The 16,890-nt window shown below is 41.2% G+C and overlaps 1 protein-coding gene across 1 annotated transcript in view; it reads left to right on the top strand.

Moving 5' to 3' along the window:
* The first annotated feature begins 3,808 nt into the window (after positions 1-3,808).
* TTF2 (transcription termination factor 2) overlaps positions 3,809-16,890 on the top strand; it is a 37,792-nt gene continuing 24,710 nt past the window's right edge. Inside the window, exons 1-7 of the mRNA XM_072967928.1 lie at positions 3,809-3,898; positions 3,979-4,081; positions 5,989-6,075; positions 12,759-12,825; positions 13,851-14,852; positions 15,181-15,295; positions 15,648-15,827. Coding sequence (XP_072824029.1) covers positions 3,871-3,898; positions 3,979-4,081; positions 5,989-6,075; positions 12,759-12,825; positions 13,851-14,852; positions 15,181-15,295; positions 15,648-15,827 — 1,582 coding nt within the window. The 5' untranslated portion in view covers positions 3,809-3,870. The remainder of the gene's footprint in view (positions 3,899-3,978; positions 4,082-5,988; positions 6,076-12,758; positions 12,826-13,850; positions 14,853-15,180; positions 15,296-15,647; positions 15,828-16,890) is intronic.

Here is a 16,890-nt window from a genome sequence, read left to right as displayed (position 1 = left end):
GTGGGCCTTGTGTTAGGTTTTTAATGTTAATATGCTGCCACCTAGTGGTCACTTATAGAATGGCAGGACTTGGCTCGTAGGTTTTTTTTTTTTTAATTGAAGTATAGTCAGTTACAATATGTCAATTTTCGGTACACAGCATAATGTTTCAATCATACATATATACACGCATATATTCCTTTTCATATTCTATTTCATTATAGCTTACTACAAGATATTGAATGTAGTTCGCCGTGCTATACAGAAATTTGTTTTTTTAATCTATTTTATATATAGTAGTTACGATTTGCAAATTTTTCCTTATGTTGGATTTGTTGAGCCACGTCTGTATGACACAAATATCTGAATGCTTGGCTATGTGTAGGTTAAACATCTGAATGAATCACTGAATAATTTATGCTTCATAAAAATACTGTGGTGGCAAGAACTGGAATGGGAGTTCCTCCAAAACAGCTTCTAGTTCCTGATCTGTGTCAGCTTTGTGACTTTGGGCCAGGAAAAGATTAATTTGTTGGTTTCAAAGTCCAAGGAGAGGCTCTGTAAAGAAATGGCTAAGAGCACGGCCTTGGGGCAAACTCCTTAACTACTCTGAACTTTGGTATCCTGTTGTTTAAAATGGGGATAAGAGAATACCCGCTGCCAGGGCAGCTGTGAGAATTACATGTAAGAATGCATGTAAAATATTCATTTCAGGATACACCTCAGCGTTAGGCTACTGTGATGGTTCCCTTTAGTGACCATGTGCCTTATGGGGGGAAAAATCCTTTATCTATTATTTAAAATTAGTAACCCCTCCCCACCCCATCCCAAAGCAATGAACAAAAACCCAGAGGGACGTAATTTCGGAAAACAAAATATACTTAGATCCTCAGCTAATTGGAAAAACATATTTGAACAATTTAATTTTCAAAATAATGAGTAAATGTTAAGGTTGCATAGAACTGGAAATCTTACAAATAACTTGAAACTTGGACTTGCTGATTGTTTTAAAACAATACAGACAGCGATAGGGATGTTCAGGGGCGACTCTTCTGACACTCTCATCACCAATATCTTATTCTGGCAGGTTTAAGATATGCCAGCCGGCACAAATGCTGACCAGATGAAATACAACTGTTTCATTTCCCCAAGAATTAAAATGAGTGTTTGAACCACTCTGGATTTTATTCAGAGAACCAGTCGGCTTGAGGATTAAAACCAACTAAAATTAAAGAGTTTCTGCTGTTTCGCTCCTTCACCATTAATTTCCTTAGGATGTCAAAACATCCAGATTTTGCTTTCCATGTAAATGTTTTGGCATTGTGTATACATTGTATCTTTGTTTTTAATAGCTTTATTGAAGGATAATTTACACTACAGAATTCGCCTATTCAAAGTGCACAGTTCCCTGAGTCTTAGTAAACGTATATACAGTTGTGCAGCCATTACCCCAATCCAGTTTTAGAACAATTCCATCACATACTTTACATTTGACCAGCCTCATGCAGAAAGAATTTATTGGCTCATTAACTTGTGGATTTAAACCATCGTTGAGCTCTAAGACTGAGTCTAGGCATTCGTTTTGAATAAATCACATTTTAAAGAAAAACAGTCTCAACTTTACTCAAAATAGCACGTTCTCCAAAGGGCTTTCCAGGGGTCTGCAGGCTAATTAAGGATATGAATTAAAAGTAAGTTAATACATGTGTATACTTTGAAAAGTATACACTGTATCACTCACTATAGTTTATGCCAATATTATGGCCACCTTACACAAAGTATTTGTTTGTTTTTTCAGCCTTATGAATGTGATTAGATAGAATAAACCCTCGAGAGCTTAAATATTTTGTTCTAGGACATCCTGAATTGATGGAGGAAGTGTTTACCCCTCTCTGTGTCTTGGCTGCGCATGCTTTCATGGGGTGGCACCTGAGATACAGGCTTGAATGCTTGCAGAGGAAGACATTCTTCCTTAATGGGATATTTAAGAGGCTCTGATTTTGTCTTTTTGTTTCAAAAAGATATTTTTCAAGAAATAAGTAAATTCTCATGCCCTTTGTCCTGCAAGTCCAGTATTCATGTTCTACTTTTCCCCATACAGCATTTATTAAATATGTGCATAAAAATCTCTCAGTGTGAGAGTTACAATCTATTATAAATTATAGTACTGAAAATACCTGTTATTTGTTTCCTTTTTGCTCCTTTTCTATCTTTAAGTTTATTTATACGTGTTCCAGAGGGGACAGTTATGTATAAACCAACTCCATTTTGCTTCCAGACACATCTTACACGTCTAGTCCTACAGAGTTTATGGCTAACTCCACTCATCTTGACATTTAAATACTATTTTACATTTTTTTGTACATTGTTATTTAAGTGTTCAGTATATGCTAGTTCAGTCTCCTCCAAATATTGAGCAAGCTCTTTGCGGTTAGAATAGTTGTTTTCAACTTTGTGTATGAATGAATTTTATATTTCTCAACCACCTAGGCTTCGCACTGGGCATACAAAAAGCTATTTAGTAAATACTTTTTAAATAAATGACACCTCAGGTTTCTCACCCCTCCTTTGGCTCCTATATGACATTTACATTTATCATAGAGCCCAAATTTCCTAGAACTTGCAGATTTTCTGTCCTCCTCTCTCTGTAAGTACACTTGCACATGCCACACCATATGTCTGGACATATGTTCCTCAATAGTTGTAATATGAAGCCATCTCTCTTGCAATAAGTCTTTGATTGCTATTGCTCTTTTTGTTCACTAATAGATCTGATTATGATTTCAAATAGTTCCCTTTCTTTTAACTTCATCCTCGGTTTTTAATATTACAAAAGCATACTAGTAGAAAAACTCTGACAATAAAAACGTACAAAATAAAACTTTCACTAAAGGTAATCTTTTTCTCCCCTGTTGTTTCCACATTGACACTTCTAACTCAGGTCTCCTACACTGAGTGCCTAGAGAACGAACATTCAGAACAAACAGGAGGCAGCTGCGCGGTCCCCTGGGCATCTGTCTGCAGATGGTCCACTCACTAATTCTGTGACCTTGGGTGAGTTACTCAAATTTTTATGAGTCTCGGGGTCCTAAAAATGCTGCCCCTTTCACCAGGGTGTCAAGAGAGACGTGTACGGGTAAGCACTTTGTGTCATGGGGTCCCAGAGAAGTCTTTATGCCTGCTCTATAACAAACTTTGTTCACTGCACAGCTTTAAAGGATACCGCATCAGCCCTCACCTGCATCCCAACTCGCCCCCGCTCCCGCCGCCCCAGCACTACAAATCCAGTAGCTCCTCCTGCGGTGGCCTCCCCTCCCAGTGGCCGAGCGCGGCAGCAAAGCGCCCACCAGGGCCAGGCCCCGGCTCGCAGATGACCGCGGAGCTCCAGGCGCTCTCGGCGGAGAAGGGAGCCTTTTTTGCAGAGCTCGTCTCTGCAGTTTGTAACACCTGCAGCCTCTAGGGCCATCTCGAGTTCTTAAACGAATGCAAGCTAGACTCGCCCCGCTCACGGTCCTGCTCTTTGCTCTTCCAGGACCTACAAAGCAACTCTCCCCTCGGCCCGGAAGCCCCGCCAGCCTCCAAACCCTACTCCAGCCTCAGCCACACCCCACCAGCCAAAGGCCAGGTTTCTCCCACCCACTCGCCTCTTATTTGATTTTGGCGCGCCCCAAGCCTGAAGGCGGCTGTGATTGGTTGGAGGTGAGCAAACGTCCCCTCTGATTGGCTGGTGATAGGGCGGGGATGGGGCTACGGCCTCGGCGGTGGATTATGGGGGGGTTAAGGCTACAGGAGGTGGGTGGTGATTGGTTCCTGAATGAGGAGGGCGGAGTAAAAGGCGGAAGCCGGCTTTGAGGGTGGGGTGGCTTCGGGGGAGAGGAAAGAAGGAGCGGGATGGAAGCAGTTAGGTGTCCCGAGCACGGTAGGAGGTCAGGGTCCCAGGGTCCCTTGGGGGTCTGTCCATCTAGCGTGGCGTAATCGTTGTGGACCTTCTCTCCTCAGGGACCTTATGCTTCCTGAAGACTGGCGTGCGCCATGGCCCGAATAAAGGAAAGAGCTTCTACGTGTGCCGGGCGGACACGTGCAGCTTCGTGCGGGCCACCGAGTAGGTCTCGAGCTGGGCACGGTTCCCTGCGACCGCGCGCGGCCTCCCGGGGAAGTCGCGGCTCCCCGCTGTCTGGAGCCACAAGGACTGAGAGAGCTGGGAGCTAGGGCCCTTGGCATGTTCGGGAGACGCTCCGCTACTGCTTGCTGTGTGACCCAAGGCTGGTTTCCTTCCCTCTCTGGGCCGCCAATTTCCTCATCAATAAAATGGAGGATCGGCTACCTCTGGATACTTCTAGCCCATTCCGGTTCTGGGTTTCTCTTCACCTGTCATGCTTTGACCACTTCCTTCTCCTGCTCTGACGTTACCCACTACCCCATTTAAGTGAGGACATACAGGCATAGCAGAAAATAACTGGCCCCAATTTTGCACTAGTTTTAGGCCAAACTGGTTTTTAAACATTTTAGATTAAAACATTCTGGTAGTCATCTTATCAGCCCCTTTAAAAAAATTGGGTTCTCTGCATTTAAGTGATGAGACTTATAATGAAAATAAACAAGTTATTTTAGGGATTAAAGCAGAAGCAACAGCAGAAATCTGATTCAGCACTCTAGTTTTTACCAAATTGAAAGCTGAGACCCGGAAATGTTAAGCACCTTTGAAGTCAGGAAAGTTAATACTGTTCTTGTAAAGTGTTGTTAATGTTTTCACAGTACCAGGTGTCCACAGTCTCTAGTGATGTTTTAAACTGTCACATCATTATGCATTTTTTCCTGCTTTCTACTGAACTTGGTAGAGAAAAGTTATTTTTCTTCATAACATATAGGGCACATAATGGATATCAGTACTAGAAAATACGGTATTTTTTCAGCATGTATATTAACTTCTCATGTTTCCCCCACATGATTTAGATTACTTGTATTTTTATGATTTGAAACTAAGTGGGAGATTTTTACCCTTTTTCAGATTTACAAGATAAGTTTTTAGAGAAAATATTTTCTTAGTCTTCCAATAAGTTGTTTTTTCATTTGAAATTACTAGGATCTAGACTAATTAAATACGAAATGACTTTATTTAAATCAGTGTTTAATCTTAAGATAGATGAGACCAAACAAAAATACTCAAGCTGTCAACAACATACCATTATGTCAGATTTACTATGTACTCTGATTTCTTTTCTACAGAGCTTCTTAGGTTTAGTACCTAGCTCAGGTTTTTATGAGACATGAAAGCATGTTCAGAATTAAACATTAATGGAAGCATAAGATCGGGCTTTAAATGAAAAGAAACATGCCCTTAAGTAAAGTACCATTTATAAAAATGTACTGCTCTACAAAACTAGTACAATTATGTTTAACTTGAAAATGGTTATTTGATAAATTTGACCTATTTGGAATATGTCTGGTAGCCAGAATATAAGCAAAAAGAAAGAAAGAAAATGCTACAGGTCATGTGAGAATACTTTAGACCTTCACTCAAACCTCTCAAATGTTATACATAAATTTTTTCATAGTAAGAAATTAGAAGGGAGAAGTTAAAAGCTTATACCAAGCTAGCATGAAGCAAGTTAGGAGAATGTGTTGCTAGAGTAGGTATGTGAACAACACTTGAGTGACAGCTAACAGGTTATTAAAGGAAAAAGGATGATGGCAGAACCTGGGGAGAATTCCCAGCCTGGAGGTATCACAGTGTAGTCATCATATAGCACAGCATAATTTTAAACTTTTGAGTCATCAGGAAAAAGATACATTTATTGTCATACTCTATATGGGGGAGAGAGAAAAGATGAAAATTGGGCTCTTTCCCCAGAGGTATGCACGTGGATATAAAAGTGTGTGGGGTTTACAAACCCAGTGGAAGTCATACACGGACCCTTAAGTTTAAAATCCATCTTTTGAATTTAATTTTAGGACACCGACCTCTATTCTTTGCCTCCTAAAACAAAATTTCAATTTTTTTTTCTCCAGCATTCCTGTCTCACATTGTTTATTGCATGAGGACGTTGTGGTAGAACTTCAGGGTCTGTCTCTACCACAGGGCAAGAAAGAATACAGGTAAGTGTCCGAAAGAACATCTCAGTGTATTTGTTTTTTTTCTTTCTTTGCCTGGATGAGTTACAGTTGGGTGGTTTCTTGGATTGACTATTCTTTAAAAGCCATTCATAAATGGATGGTGTTTCTATATGTATTGAATGTCTTCTGGGCTGTTACTTCCTAACCACTAAGCAACTGGTTAATCTGAGAAGCCTGACCTCTGGTTAATTTCCAGATAAACTCTCCGCCTCCCTCCCTCTCCAGCTCTCCAGTAGCCGGTAACCTCAGTCCAGCAGTAGTCATTCACTTGCACTAACTTGTCAACTTTCACATTCTGGTAGTAGAATGAGGTGATGTCTAAAAATGTCTTTTTCAAGATTGGCTATTCAAGGTCCTTTATATTTCCGTATAAAATGCAGAATCAGCTTTTAAAATTTCCTCAGAAAAACCTCTCTGGGATTACATTGAATCTATATGGATCGATCTGGGGAGAACTGACATCAGTGTTGATCTTCCAGTCCATGAGCATGGTGTATTTTTGACTTTTAAAATTTCTTTCAGCATTGTTGAATAGTTTTCATTATAACCCTTTTGGTTAAATTTAGTCCTCAGCATTTCTGTTTTTTGACCTTGTTATAAATGGGATTTTTTTTTAATAATTTTTTTGGGCAGGGAGGAGGTAATTAGGTTCATTTATTTATTTACTTTTAGAGGAGGTACTGGGGATTGAACCCAGGACCTCATGCATGCTAAGCATGCGCTCTACCACTTGAGCTATACTCTCCCCTGTGACCCTGTTATAAATGGAATTTTTAAATAATTCACTTTTCTGTTGTTTTCTGCTAGTACAGTGTGGCCGGTAAGCCTCTAGTGCATGAAGTTAGGGTGTCCTGACACCTAAAACCATTTATATATGACTGGGGGCCCTGTATCATATAGAAATATTGCCTGTGTTGTAGGAAGTCCCTGAAGAGTTTTTGATTCGATTTGCAATAATAGAATGGGGCGGGGGAGAAGAACTAGGGAAGTTAGATTAGGAAGTGAAGGCAGTGGAGGCAAGGAGCCCACTGAGATAATAGCTACTAATGAATGCCTACTATGTGGCATAGTCATTGCCTCTTGTCTTCACAGAATCTGCTGTGATAGGTTTCAGTACCCCTGTTTTACACACAGGTGAGGAAACATTTAGAGAAGTTAGAAAAGGGGTCAATCCCAGGACCCATGGTTATGACGTGGCATCACTGGGATTCCAGCCTCGGTCTGACTGCAGGCACACCCACCGTCTCTAAGTGAAAGATGGGTTTGGATCGAGGCCAGGGCGGTGGAGTTGGGGGCAGGCAGACTGGAGAACGCTTGCCAAAACAGAATTGATGAGGCACATTTCCTGGTAGGACATTTAAGCATGGTCCTTCCTCCATTTATTCCCCTGGGATAGTGATCACAGTGGCCCCCACTTCCCTGGGTTTTGAGGGTTCGGTGAGGTCATGTGTGTGATGCCCTTAGCCTGGCATTTGGCATGTGGTCAGTGCTCAGGACATGGTTGCTAAGGTGGGGTTTATGGGTGATGAGTTTACCATTAGGCAAGACAAGGAAGGGAAGGTAACATCAGTAGAGGACTGAGATGTGTGGCTTACAGGTAGAGCTGTGGATATATTGTGTCTTATGTATATCTGAAACCAGCTAGAAAAATGAGTGTGCAGCTCTGAAAAAAGGTCTAGGCTGAAGGTAGAATTTTGAGAACTTGTCTTTAATTTTCTTCATACTAGGTAGATGAGCCTGAGAGGTGATCATTATTCTAAAATAGTAAAAGCAGGGGATGATATAGCTCAGTGGTAGAGCACATGCTTAGCATGCATGAGGTCCTGGGTTCAGTCCCCAGTACCTTCATTAAATAAATAAATAAATAAACCTGATAAAAAAAAAACACAACAAAACAAAAAAATAGAAAAAGAATGCTAAATGTATTTCTTTTAGCCCAAATCTAGAACACTTATTAAGAGGTACTTACTAAAGCTTTAAAAGGTTGCTTTAGGACAAGTAAAATGTAGTTCTGTAACACACAACAAATTAAAAACAAAACAAAACAAAACAAAAGAAAAAACCCAACAAGTACCTTGATAGGCGGTACAGGCTGGAAATTTAAGCAGAAGTAGGTCATGTTTCTATGGATGATGACCTTCTGAGCAGACAGTAGGGCCTCTCGCCAGAACCCCTCCTCTGGAGAATGACATCAGGGAGTACAGCCTTTCCTTCCCTTCAACTAGATTTTCTTCTCAAGAACTTAAAGTACTTTACATCTTTGAATTACTATCACTATGTTTAACGTGTAACCTAGCTAGGAGACGGGTAGCAGCGTAATGGAGGGGAGGTACACACTGAAGTAAGACTAAGGTGCCCATTTTTCTTACTTTGGAGTGAAGCTGCTTTTGTGTGCAGTTCTCTAACTTAAACACCAGATGTACCACTCACCAGCATTTGACGGACCCCTTGGCCAAGACCCTCTGTTTATGGGCAGTGAAGAAAACCATGATGGCCTCTCAGTAGAACCAGAGGGAAGAACTCTTGCCCTGATGTAAATGATGTGGTGCGTGTTGATACACAAATGTTGGACATTATCATCTGGCTCCTGAGTTCATGTTCTCTTTCAATCTCTCTCCCTCTCTCTCTCAACTTTTATTCTCAAGGATATGCGGTCAGAATAGATGGAAATACTCTTTTGTCTGTCGAGTAAAACAAGCTTTAGTTCTTTAAATAACTGGTTGGGGTGGGATGCTCAGAATACTTTATGTTTGATAACACTTGGATCTTTGCATGTCTGGGAAGCTCCTTATGTGGTTGGTTACTGAGTCAAATTGGCATGCAGATTACCTAACCCAACCATGATTGTCTAAGATAATGACATAGAGGTGTATCTGGGTGTGAGCCAGACCCATGCAGAAGGACCTCAGGCCTCACCAGCCCATGAAGAAGCCCACTCAATAAAGCCAGTGCTCTCACTGGGTGCTGTAGAGTGTCACGCACTGAGCTATAAAAAAGTCATCCTTGGAGGGAGAGGATATTAGCCCTTTATAATATGCATAGCAAGTACTTTTCCCACTTTGCCTTTTGTGTTACTATTTTGCCTATAATATTTTTACTATATGGAAGTTTAATACTTTTATGTAGTCAAATTACTAAATCCTTTATCTCTCAGCCTCAGGAATTTGTCATTCTCCTTTCGCTTTAGGATTGCAAAAATATTCACCTCTGTGTTTTTCCTAGAACATCTACAGTTTTTTTTACATTTTCATTTTGCTCCATCTTGAGTTTTTGTGTCAAAGAATGAAGTAGAAATCTAGCTTTATGTTTTTCCATTGCTGCCTATAAAGAAGTGAACCTTTAACTCCTAAGGGCCCTGTGACACAGTTGGGGTAAGAGTTAGACACACAAAGATCGACAAGCTGTTGGATTTGCACATGTTAGAATGCAAAATTGGGTGTGGTCAAATGCTAGGTGCTTCTGTGACTGTAAGACCTAGAGTAAGAGATTAAGGCTGATGAAAGTTACTGAGAAAAGGGAGGAATTGAGACTTGAACTTGGCCTTGAATGACCGCTACTGATTTCTTCATCATTATTGTTCATAGCCTATGTCCTGGAAAATAATTCATGAACATACTACAGAAATTATGTTCTTTTTTATAAGAATCAATGTTTGGTTTCTCTATGAGAATATATTTCCACTGCTTTCTCTGTTGATTTTACAATTTAGTAAACATAACAAATTTTTTATCCTAAAAACAGAGAAGCCCATCCAGATTGATTTTAATAAAGACGTGAGTGGAAGCATTTTGAACACCGTACCTTGCATACAGTAAATGCTCAGAATGTATTGTTTTCTTCCCCCTTTTTCCAAATCTTACCCTTCTCCCGAAAGTCTCTGAGGCTTGGATTTTAAAATAGATTCTATTTATACAACGTTGTTTCGGTGAAGATTTCAGATACTTGATACACTTAAACAACAGCAGCAATTTGTTCTTGTCTTATTTCCATAAGTAACAGGACTCCCTAAAAGTAGCCAGTACTTTGAATTTTTGTGCATTCAAGGCATTTCAGAAATTTGCCGAACTCTGTGTTCAATATAGTGGCCTATTGCAGTAAGAATTAAGGAGACTAATAAATGTTTTTAAAGATTGTGAGCATGAATGGGAAAATTGTGAGTTTGTATGAGTGACTGGTCCTGTTTGCTTTTTAATGTGAGTTTTATGGAATACTTACTTGTCCACTTGGGACTTGTTATCGTTGCTTCTATGTCCAAGTGAAGTAATGGCATCGGAGCAGTCAAGACCTGCTCAGGATTCTTTTTTTTTTTTTTTAACTTTTTTTATTGACTTATAATCATTTTACAATGTTGTGCTCAGGATTCTTTTTGAGTTAGGACTCAGACTGTTATGATTCATGTTGTAGATCACAGGACTAATTTAAGAAGTTCAAAAAAGAGCAAGAAATTAAATGGAAAAAAAGCACAAGAAAGGAATTAATGCAGGGAGAATGGAATTTAACGAGTTAGAAAGCAACAAAAGGAGAACTAATATATAAAATCCAGAAGCTAATTGATGAAGAAAAGCGGAGAAGGCCATAATACACACAGTACGAGATATAGAAAGTTGCCCTACAGATATATTAAAATACATGCGAAATGACATACAAGAGGTTATTCACTGTGATATTGCTTTTAATAGGAAAGGATTGGAAGCAATCAGACTGTCCATCAAGAGGGATCTGGTTACATAAATAATGAAACATCCTTATAGTGGAAAACTGGCTATGTAAAAAAACTATACAGCTGTAAGAAAAAAAAAAGAAAAAATATATACACATACACACACATGAAGAAATCCTTTATGTGTATGTTTTTATAAAAATGTCTCCAAGACATTAAGGAAAAAAAAAAGCAAACAAGTATTTAGTAATACGTATGCTATGGTATCCATTTGAGTAGAAAAAGAAGAAATAAAATATATTGATCTGAATATGCATTAAAAACATCTGGAAAGGCGAACAAAAAACCCATAGAAATGGTTATGTCAGGGCATGTGAAGTAAGCAGACAGGGAAGGAGGTGCTTTTCAGTGCCATTGCATACTTTCTGATTGAGTATGTTACCTATTTATTTTGAACATTTATTTTACTTTTGTACAGTTTATTTTCTTTTTTGGAGGTGGGGAGGTAATTAGGTTTACTTATTTATTTTTTTTAATGGAGGTGCTAGGGATTGAACCCAGGACCTCAAGCATGCTAAGTAAGCATGCTCTCTACCACTGAGCTATACCCTCCCCCTGAGTGTATTACCCATTTAAACACTCAAATTATGCATTGTAAAAGCTCTTATTTAACTGATTAAATGTTTTTTGAGGAGTCATTTGGGGTAAGGGAAAAATCAGCTGGTTCTGTTTAATCCAGCAGTACTTAACTATTATGTACAAAGGGCGAGGAATAGTTAAGAATGAAGAAATCAAATATAGTGATTGCCTTCTAGTTGGTGAATATATAGCTGGGCACACAGGCAGACACTAGTGTAATACAACCAAATACAACAAAAATACAGAAGCAGTACGATGGATGAACAGGGCAAGGAACGTGGGAAAACCGTGCAAAGGAAGTATGTCTTGAACTGGCTGTTGAGGGCCCTTTTGGACTTTGAGAGCGGTGATGGGGGTAGATGGTGGGCAAACAGGGATAGGAGGACATCCTTTGGATGGAGGGTGGTACACATGCAAAGTCTGGTAGGATGGAGAGTGCGTTTCTTAGTTTGGGAATGGCACAGTGTAGCCATTTCTGCATAGCTGGAGTGTAGGTAGTGTTTGTGTGAGCAGGAACTGTCTTGCACTGGGATGTAAGTCTGTATTAGTCTTTTTTTGTTTTAATGGAACATTGGAAATATATACAAAAGTAGACAGGATAGAATAATGCAGTACATGAGCTTCAACAGTCACCAACTCGTGGCTAATCTTGTTCCATATATACCCTACCCACTCCACCGCCCAACTCCTGCCGTATTTTGAAACAGATCCCAGATAGTGTCATTCTCCAGTAAATATTTCAGTTTGTTGCTCTAAAAGGTATGGACTCTCTTTTTTTAACCAATTGTGTACAGACTTCTGGTTGATTCATGAATGTTATAAATAGTTTATTTTCTTGTAGCTTTTGTTATTTTGCTTAAGTCACGATCCAAATAAGGCCCACAAATTGCTGTTGATTGATATGTCTTTTAAGTCTCTTAAGTAGGTCCCTGCCACCAATCTTTTTTTCTTTCTTGTTTGTTTTGATTTGGCTTATTTGGTTTTTTTGTTTGTTTTTATTTTTTTTACTTCATAGATTATATTATGGCTCCCCATTAGGGACACATCATGTCTGGTTATCTCCTTTTTTCTGATTTGAGGAGCCTTTGCTGATCAGTGTTTCCATTTCAGTAGAGTTAAAAGAGTAAATCTATGCATGCCCTCTGGTTACCGTGACATCTGTATTCTTTCACTTCTCAGCCCTCATAAATATCCTGTGCTGTGTGTGCAGTAAAGAATTACTACATACGAGAGTCATTGGTTTCAGGCGACCTTTCAAAACCAGTATCAGACGGTTGTAAGATGTTTTCTTGGACTGAAAACAAATACATCTCTGGTTTTAATGGATTTTCACAACCTTGGTTTTTTGTGTGTTTTGCCTCATTAGATTGTTCTTCCGGTGCGTCAGAAGTAAGGCCGAGGGGAAGCGGTGGTGTGGAAGCCTCCCATGGCAGGTAGGGTTGCTCGTCTGTTTTCAAACCTGACTCTGCTTAACCTGCAGTGTCCCCAGAAGTTAGCCTGACATCCGGTATAAACTGGTTGGTTTTCATCGTACTGTCTCTGAAAGACAGTTCTTTTCTTTCTTTTTTTTTTGGGGGGGGTGGATGGGGGAGGTAACTAGGTTTGTTTGTTTGTTTGCTTATATATTTATTTATTTAAAGGAGGCACTGGGGATTGAACCTGGGACCTCGTGCATGCTAAGCACATGCTCTACCACTGAGCTGTACCCTCCCCCCCACAACTGTTCTTTTCTTTAAGCAAGGCAGACCCTGTTGGGACTTTTAATTCAAAGGACTATTTGGTTACCTTCGAGAATTAATTGTTTGCCTCTTGTTTCACTTAATGTTTTTTGAGATCTTAAATATAGTCAGTATCTCCTATTTAGGGAAAAATTTAAATTTACTTGACTAACTTTAGCATCTTGTCATAGACTGATAATCTGCTTGATGTTGGTATAAGCGGAGTATAATTCATAAGCTTCCAGAACTTGAGAACTAGGAGAGACCCTACAGATATCCAGACCGAGGGAGGTCATGAGACTTGTTTTGGTGAAGGGATAGCTTGAACTTCGGATTCTAGATTCCCATGTGAAGCCTTCCTAAAGCCAACATCCAGGCAAGCGCAGGATAGTGTTTGGGTTTGGGGGGAAGTTCATCTTGAGAGAATAGATTTTCATGAAAAGTACACATTGTGGCTGTTGCTATTATAAAACACACTTTGATTTGGCCACTACTTTTCCTTGAGGCCAGGAAAAGCAGTGATCACGGACAGAGAAGGAGCCAAGCATTTCAAGTGCTGTTAAGAAGCTAATATTTGGTGAGCTTGGCACATAGCCCTCTCTGCAGGGAGAGGTGATCCCAGGGACGTTCAGGAAAATTGGACTGCTTTTACTCTGCTTCCGTTTCCTCTGAAAAAAGGCATTCTAGATGTGAAGGTTGCATCAATGCCTTATATTCACATTAGTTCCTTTGTCTTGTAGGATCCTAATTCCAAAGAACATTCTGTAACCAAAAAATATTCTGTGACCACTGAGTCTCAGCATGCATCAGAGCCACTGTATCCTTCCAGCCAGCAGAGAAACCCGTTCAAGGTGCTTGACAAGAATCAAGAACCGTCCCTCTGGAAACAGTTCACCCAAGGTGAAGGTGAGGAAAAGACAGCTGATCGGAAACAACAGGAAAAGGGAGATCCGCTCTTGGATCCAAAGAAGGAACGGAAGCCTGAATCTAACTGCTGGAGGGAGAAAGATCTCTCATCTGGCCTGGTGGTAAAGGAAAAGCAATCTGTAGTTCAGGAGAAGCCACAAGGGGAGAAAACGGTGTTTCGGGGTGAAGCAAAGGAGACTGAAGGGACCCACAAAAGAAACCTTTTGGAAATTCAGTCCAGACAGATCCATGGGAGTGAGCTGAGAAAGCCGTCTGTGTCTCCTCTGGAGTCAGATGGGGAGAGTCATTACGCCCAAAAAGAATCAGAACCTCTGAGGGAAAAGGAAGCCAGGCCTCGAATTGTTCACCATCACGACCCAGTAAGCCAGCCCCTGCTTGGGGAACAACTCAGCAAAGAGCACCCCAAGAGCTGGGAGGCTAGAGAAACAAGGGCGAAGGACGACCCAAGTGCGCAGACCCTCCAGAGGAGGCCGCCCCAGGGCCATTGTCCGGTGCCGTCGGAGACGCGCGATGTGTCTGCTCCGAAGGAACCAGCCCCTCAGCCTGCACCACCGGCCGCAGGGCCTCCCCGGGGGGAGAGGCCAGATGCTGACACTAGCAGTGACAGCGAGGAAGATGACGCTGTTTCCGTGTCCTCTAAGCCGGGGAGCCCCTTGCTCTTTGACCTGACTCCAGACTCGCAGAGGAAGGAGAATCTTAAATTCCCTGGTCAAAGCGTGCAGAGAAACACTGTCTTGGGTGTTTCCAAGAAGGGAGAACCTTCAGACCCAGTGGCCCAACATGTGTACCTCACAACACAACTGAAACAGAAGAAGGTAACTGCCGCTGATCTATGTCTTGTTTGTAAGGTCAGCACGTTGCTTGCTGTAAGCAGATTAAGGGACATCACAAACACGCCAGATATATTAACGTGAGAAAGGTTTTATAGGCGGATGTCTAGTTTCCGCCTTTTTCTATGTTTATATTTTCAGGATTGGTAAGTGAGCTGCGTTTAAAAAAGAAAAAAAGATTCTGGTTTTCATACATATGGTTAAAAGACCGTGATTTTAGAGTTCTAGCATTTTAGGCTGTTTTAATCTGATCTGAAACTGTCTTTCTAACAACTTGAGAGGAGCCGTCCACTTTATAGGATCTGTTTTCCAGAGCACGTTGGCGTCGGTGAACATCCAGGCTCTTCCAGACAAGGGTCAGAAGTTGTTCAAGCAAATTCAGGACTTGGAGGATGCACTCAGTGCCCTGGCCCTCTCCCCAGAGCAAGGTAAAAGGGGATCTGCCCCAGAACCTGGGGTTTGCATGAGCTTCATGAGACATTTGAGAAGCCATTTCAATAAAGGATATGTAGACTCATTCACCTTTTCCATTTTACTATGTGTTTCTGAGCTTTCTTATAAGTTATACCTGTGATTTATAAAAACTTTCTCCCATTTCCTGTGGACTCAACTCTTTTTCCCATTGTTTCAGAAACAGTTTAAATGCTACGCTCTCCAGGAAGAGCCTTCCCCTGCTCATTGGAATAGGGACCCCACCCTCTCTCGACCTCACCTCCCTCACGCATAGAATTCCTTCACTTTTCAGAAATTTAATCTCTTCTCCCCTTGTTTTTTGAGCAGGCCCTAACGAGATGAGTAACACCCAGGTGCCACAACAGAGTAACTTCACCAAAACGACCACTGACCCTCCCCACTTGGTGCCTCCCCAGCCCCTGCAGGGCCAAGATCTCCAGCTGGGTCCTCTAGGACTAAAGGCTGCCCGCCAGGAAGCTGCTGGAGGATCTGGTCAGTGCGGTGGAGGTGAGACCCAAGGTGCTGGCCCCGGTGAAAACAGCTCTGCCTGCGAGTTAAATGCTGCCTCGTAGGTGCTTTTGTGCCCGTGCGCAGGGAGAAGCCGTCCTGAGCTGCCATGTCAGAGAGCTCGTGATGCTCAGCCGAGTTCTTACGCAGCGTCAGTTAGATCTCTGTGAGGGCAGAGACCATATCTGCCGTGTTCTCTGACCTTGTTCATGGTCCCTGGTCATTCAGCCCGCTGGCTGGTGCACAGGAGTCATCCAGTAAATATTTGTAAGTGAAAACTGGAACTCATATTGTGATGAGGTAGGCAGACCAGCCGACATGTTTGTGTTCTGTGTGTGTGTGTTTGTGTGTGTTTGTGTGCGCTGAGGCAGAGTGAGGAGTATGTGAATGAACCTGATGCCCAGTAGACTCACAGAGAGCTGTGAAGTCCTATTTATTTATTTATTGGGGTTTTTTAATTGAAATACAGTTGATATACAATGCTGTGTTACTTTCTGTTTAAAGCATAGTGATTCAGTTATTTATATATATATATGTAAAAACACACAATGAAATATTACTCAGCCATAAAAAGAATGAAATCATGCCATTTTCAGCAACATGGGTGGACCTGGAGATGATGATCATACTAAGTGGAGTAAGTCAGACAGAGAAAGACAAACAGCACATGGTATCACTTATATGTGGAATCTGAAAAGTGGTATAAATGAACTTATCTACAAAACAGAAACAGAGTCACAGACATAGAAAACAAATTTATGGTTACCAAAGGGGAAAGAGCCGGGAGGGATAAGTTAGGAGTTGGGGATTAGTAACATTCTATTTAAATGAGTGTTTTCATCTCAACTCCACAGAAAACAATGAATTCAGAAATAACTGCAGAATGAAGATCCCAAGTAGAGCCTCAGATACATCATATGACCGTTTGGTTTGCCGATGAGGAGACGGGAGCTCGGGTGGGCTGGCCGCAGTGACTAGAAAGGCTGCAGCCATTTTTCTCCCAAGTGCTGCTTGAGACATAGAGAGGGAAAAGGAAAGAAAGTGCAGAGAAGGAAGGGAGGGG

Source organism: Vicugna pacos, chromosome 9 (assembly GCF_048564905.1).
Source record: "Vicugna pacos chromosome 9, VicPac4, whole genome shotgun sequence".
Classification (NCBI taxonomy): Eukaryota; Metazoa; Chordata; class Mammalia; order Artiodactyla; family Camelidae; genus Vicugna; species Vicugna pacos.
This window is presented reverse-complemented; position numbering and strand designations above follow the sequence as displayed.